Below are 5,209 nucleotides of genomic sequence, written 5' to 3'. Positions count from 1 at the left end.
CTTGTAGTTCTGGGAGGTGATCAGCGATGAGCACGGCATCGACCCCACGGGCACCTACCACGGGGACAGCGACCTGCAGCTGGAGCGCATCAACGTGTACTACAACGAGGCCACCGGTGAGGCCCCGGCCCTTTCCCCGACCGCCCTCCGGGGTCCCCGCGGCCCCTGCCCTGGCTGACGCCCTCCCGTCCCCGCAGGCGGCAAGTACGTGCCCCGCGCCGTGCTCGTGGATCTGGAGCCCGGCACCATGGACTCCGTGCGCTCGGGGCCCTTCGGGCAGATCTTCCGGCCGGACAACTTCGTCTTCGGTGAGCTGCGGCTGGGGGCTGGGCGACGGCTCAAAGGTCAAGGGGCTGCTCCAAGGGCACCTCCGTGGGAACTGCGCAGCCCGGGCCCCTGGACGCTCTCCTCTGAGCCACTCAATCCCCTCTCCTAAATCGGCTTTGAGAGCAAGGTCCAGCTGTCTGCCGAGGCGAGGAGCTGCCACACACGTAATCTCCCTGCAGGGAGCTGAGCTGGGGGCAATGGCTGCTGCTCTGTCCTTGGGAATTGGCAGTGGCCCCCCCCTCCCCGGGGAGGGGTTTGTTAAGCTCTCAGGTTTGGCCCTTGACTTAATCTGTAGCAGGGCAGGCTGCCGTCCTTTCACTTTGAGCGGTCTGTTTGCTCTACCTGCAGAGTGAATTCTGGGGTCAGCTCACACCATGTCACCAGGCCCTTTTCGCACGGTGGTGACCAGTAGTGCTGTCTATCTGGCTGATAAATGATTATGTTTTCTCACAGGTCAGAGTGGTGCTGGGAACAACTGGGCTAAGGGGCACTACACAGAAGGCGCGGAGCTGGTGGACTCGGTGCTGGATGTTGTGAGGAAGGAGGCTGAGAGCTGTGACTGCCTGCAGGGTTTCCAGCTGACCCACTCCCTGGGTGGGGGGACGGGGTCTGGGATGGGTACCCTCCTCATCAGCAAGATCCGGGAGGAGTACCCAGACAGGATCATGAACACGTTCAGTGTGGTGCCTTCGCCCAAGGTGTCAGACACGGTGGTGGAGCCCTACAACGCCACCCTCTCGGTCCACCAGCTCGTAGAAAACACAGACGAGACCTACTGCATTGATAACGAAGCTCTCTACGACATTTGCTTCAGAACCCTAAAGCTGACCACGCCCACCTATGGTGACCTGAACCACCTGGTGTCTGCTACCATGAGTGGGGTCACCACCTGCCTGCGCTTCCCGGGCCAGCTCAATGCTGACCTGCGGAAGCTGGCTGTGAACATGGTCCCATTCCCCCGCCTGCACTTCTTCATGCCCGGCTTTGCCCCGCTGACCAGCCGGGGCAGCCAGCAGTACCGGGCCCTGACCGTGCCCGAGCTCACCCAGCAGATGTTTGATGCTAAGAACATGATGGCTGCTTGTGACCCCCGCCATGGCCGCTACCTGACGGTTGCTGCCGTGTTCAGGGGCCGCATGTCCATGAAGGAGGTGGACGAGCAAATGCTTAATGTCCAAAACAAAAACAGCAGCTATTTTGTTGAGTGGATCCCCAACAATGTGAAAACAGCTGTCTGTGACATCCCGCCCCGGGGGCTAAAAATGTCCGCCACCTTCATTGGCAACAGCACGGCCATCCAGGAGCTGTTCAAGCGCATCTCCGAGCAGTTCACGGCCATGTTCCGGCGCAAGGCCTTCCTGCACTGGTACACCGGCGAGGGCATGGACGAGATGGAATTCACCGAGGCCGAGAGCAACATGAACGACCTGGTGTCCGAGTACCAGCAGTACCAGGACGCCACGGCCGAGGAGGAGGGCGAGTTCGAGGAGGAGGCTGAGGAGGAGGTGGCCTAGAGCCTTCAGTCACCGGGGAAAGCAGGGAAGCAGTGCGAACTCTTTATTCACTCCCAGCCTGTCCTGTGGCCTGTCCCGCTGTGTGTGCACTTGCTGTTTTCCCTGTCCTCATCCCATGCTGTACAGACACCACCATTAAAGCATTTTCATAGTGTGCGGTTTCGCCTCGCCCATTCCTTCCAGTAGGCCCTCCGGGTGCTGTTGCCGAACGTCAGTGCGTAGTTGTCCTGCATGGCTGCGGGGAGCCAGGCTGCAGCTGAGCTGGGCTTATGTGCCCAGGGACCAGCATGGGCTGGACACCCAGGCCTCAGAAGCATGGGGCTGCCCTGGGCTCTGGGGATCTGCTTGGTAGGGAACCTGCTTCTTGAAGGCAGGCCTGTCCTGTTCTGGGTACCCAACCTCGGGGCCCGTTGGCCTGTGTCTGGGACTTTAGCCCCCTTCCGAAAGGGGTAGGGAGGATGGCAGACAATCCTACCCCAACCAAGGTGGGACCCTGCTTGGTAACAGTGGTCAGAAAGGTGGTCCTGAACCAGCAATGAAGGGTGGGCAGGTACAGCTGCCCCTCCCCACGTTGGCCAGGGTGTGTCCATGTGACCCTTCCCGCCCTGTACTCACAGGGGATGAACCCCATGTAGAAGGGGATCAGCCCTTGGCTGCTGTAGATGTGGTTGCTGGGCCAGTGTGTTCCGGGCAGCTTCTCACCCAGGTCACAGTGGGGGTTTCTAAATAGAAACTGGGGAGACAGACAGGTGCTGACAAGCTGCCTCCCCAGCAGGCAACCAGATAGTAAACTCTCCCAGTGGCGGCCTGGGGGCCGGCACTCCCCGTGGGGGAAGCTGCTCATGCTCCCAGCCTTCTGCATCCACCTACCCCCGACTCCGAAACTTGAGTGCAGGGATCCAAGCAAGACTCAGGAGAGAAGGGTTGGGGTGGCACCTCCGGAGACAGGAGAGAGCCAGGCAGAGCCCCGTCAGGCTTCTCAGGGAACCTGGCCTTCAAGGCACTCTCCGGGGAAGCTGCCAGGCAGCAGAGGAAGTGTGTGTGTGAGCTGGAAGCAGGCCCTGGATGGTGCTCTCCTACCTGGCTCTTGTCGAACTCGTCCATGGCTTGCGTGACACCGTCTCGGTAATTCACCCCCATTACCCAGGCGAACCGGGGAATGAAGCCAGCATAGCCTGGGGGTGGGCAGATGTGCGGGCTACCCCAGGCCCCCTTGGCCCTCCCCTGGGCACATCCACCTGCCCCCAGACGTGTCAGGGAAGCCAGGCAAGGCTCCCTTTCCTTCCCTGAACATTGGTGACTGCCTGATGTGGCCAAATGGGAACAGGCAGGCAGGGCACTGCCTTGTCTTGGGAAAAGCTGGGCTCCTGGAAGCAGCTGGGAGGCAGAGAAGGTCCCCCCAGCCCGCTAGCCCGTTCTGGAGCAGGAAAAGTGGGCCCCTGTGGCAGTCTCCTCAGGGGCTCTCACACTGCAAGAACCTTGTGGGGAGGGGTGTCCTTGTCCAGCCCAACCCAGGCCTGCACCCACCTGAGATGGCCTTGCGTTGGATCAGGTTGGGGTGGTCCAGCTGTGGCAGCCGCTGGAACCTGCCCACATCTAGTGTCTCCTGCTGGCGGGCAGGGGGTGGGTACTCATCCCTCCGGCAGTGGTACAGCTGGAGTGGGGAGGGGGCGGAGGTCATGGTGCGGCTCCCACCTGGGGCTGAGTGGAATGGGCTTAGCACCGGTGCATCCCCCGGCTACCTGGTGCTGCCTGGGGGCCTCACAGACAGGAGTGGTGCTCTTCCAGGCATCTTCGCAGTATGCTGGGTGTCCCAAGTCTCTGGAGTCCCCCTTCCTGCCTGGTGGGCACGGAGGGTGCGGGGGGTAGGGCATGAAGCCTGCAGGTAGCAGAATCTGTCTGGCTATGTTCTCTCCCGCTGGCGGCTCCTGGGCATCCACCTCCAGGGGTGGGAGCTGGCCAAGGATCTCAAAGTTCTTATAGGGCTTCAGACCTGTATCAACAGGGCAGCCTGTGAGTGCCAGGACAGGCGGGCGGGCGCAGGAGGGTGCAGGGTCGGGGACTGGTGGCTCACTGGTGTAGTGGGGAATGTAGGGCTCCATCAGGTCTCGGCAGGGAACCCTCGGGGGCTTGGACTGGCTGAAGTCCTCAATGAACTTGGGCTTGGACATGGGGGACAGCACAGAGCAGGGGCTCTTCTGTACACTGGGGTCTGTGAGGAGCTGCCCCGTGGTACGCCCATAGGTGTTCCCCACCTGGTAGCGCAGCTGTGGAAAGAAGCCGGCATAGCTGTGGAGGGAAGAGAAGGAGGCAGGGCAGGTCTCAAGGGCAGCCCCAGCACTGGGCAGGGCCCCTTCAAGCCAGATGTGGACCCAGCCTGCCGGCCACTTCAGCAGCAGCTTGGCCCGCGGCAGGTCGCCTGCCCTCTGCTCACCTGTAAATGGGGCTGCAGTGGCACTTGCCTTCTGGGGCTCTCGTAGCCTGAACAGGTGGCACACACCCCGTGCTGGGAACACGTCAGCACCACAGCAGATGGCCGCCTGCCTTGTAGCAGCCCCTCCAACCCCCTCCCACCCCTCATTCCAGCGACTCCGGGGTGCTGTGCCTTGGCAAGGCAAGTACAGGCACAGGACGTGTGGGCCAGGGCGTAGGCGAGGGACCGCCCCTTGAACACACACTGGGGCCACCAGGAGGGTGTTGGGTGGGCTTGGCCTGCACCTGTGCCACTCCAAGAGGCCAGTAGCCTCCTGCACAGGACCAGGACTGGGAGGCAGGTGGAGAGCTGGGCTTTTCGGGACCCTCATTTGGCCTCGTGGGGCATGGGGCACGGTGCAGGTGGTCACAGGTGGTTCAGCGCCTCAGGGTCTATGTGATCATTCAAAGAGTAAGAACTACTTTCCTTTTAAAAATTGCCAAAGGGCCAGGCATGGTGGCTCACGCCTGTAATCCCAACACTTTGGGAGGCTGAGACCGGGGATCATGAGGTCAGGAGATCTAGACAATCCTAGCTAACACCATGAAACTCTGTCTCTACTAAAAATACAAAAATTAGTAGAGTGTGGTGATGGGCACTACAGTTCCAGGTGCTCGGGAGGCTGAGGCAGGAGAACTGCTTGAATCCGGGAGGCGGAGGTTGCAGTGAGCTGAGATTCGACCACTGCACTCCAGCCTGGGCGACAGAGCAAGACTCTGTCTCAAAAAAAAAAACATTAGCCAGGCATAGTGGCGGGTGCCTATAATCCCAGCTACTCAGGAGGCTGAGACAGGAAAATCGCTTGAACCCGGGAGGTGGAGGTTGCAGTGAGCCGAGATCATGCCACTGCATTCCAGCTAGTCAGTGACGAGACTTTATTTAAAAAAAAAAAAAA

General features: G+C 60.8%; 2 protein-coding genes across 8 annotated transcripts in view; one reads left to right on the top strand and one right to left on the bottom strand.

Annotated features, from left to right (window-relative positions):
• The window catches only part of LOC105522676 (tubulin beta chain), an 8,591-nt gene extending 6,596 nt beyond the window's left edge, over positions 1-1,995 (top strand). The window contains exons 1-4 of one of the 7 annotated variants that reach the window (XM_011957249.1): positions 12-116; positions 198-308; positions 781-806; positions 879-1,995. In XM_011957249.1, the coding sequence (XP_011812639.1) occupies positions 248-308; positions 781-806; positions 879-1,841 (1,050 nt within the window). In that variant the 5' untranslated portion in view covers positions 12-116; positions 198-247 and the 3' untranslated portion in view covers positions 1,842-1,995. Of the gene's footprint in view, positions 1-5; positions 153-197; positions 492-780 lie in introns of those variants that run through there. The other 6 variants (XM_011957244.1, XM_011957245.1, XM_011957247.1 and 3 more) reach the window with 6 other exon arrangements.
• The window catches only part of FAM166A (family with sequence similarity 166, member A), a 5,037-nt gene continuing 1,697 nt past the window's right edge, over positions 1,870-5,209 (bottom strand). The window contains exons 2-7 of the mRNA XM_011957251.1: positions 3,916-4,130; positions 3,584-3,834; positions 3,369-3,495; positions 2,922-3,016; positions 2,457-2,574; positions 1,870-2,076 (exon numbers count right to left, since the gene is read on the bottom strand). Coding sequence (XP_011812641.1) covers positions 1,988-2,076; positions 2,457-2,574; positions 2,922-3,016; positions 3,369-3,495; positions 3,584-3,834; positions 3,916-4,130 — 895 coding nt within the window. The 3' untranslated portion in view covers positions 1,870-1,987. The remainder of the gene's footprint in view (positions 2,077-2,456; positions 2,575-2,921; positions 3,017-3,368; positions 3,496-3,583; positions 3,835-3,915; positions 4,131-5,209) is intronic.

This window comes from Colobus angolensis, unplaced genomic scaffold (genome assembly GCF_000951035.1).
Source record: "Colobus angolensis palliatus isolate OR3802 unplaced genomic scaffold, Cang.pa_1.0 Scaffold44, whole genome shotgun sequence".
Taxonomy (NCBI): Eukaryota; Metazoa; Chordata; class Mammalia; order Primates; family Cercopithecidae; genus Colobus; species Colobus angolensis.
Note: the sequence above shows the minus strand (reverse complement) of the source record. Positions and strands in the feature narration are given on the sequence as shown.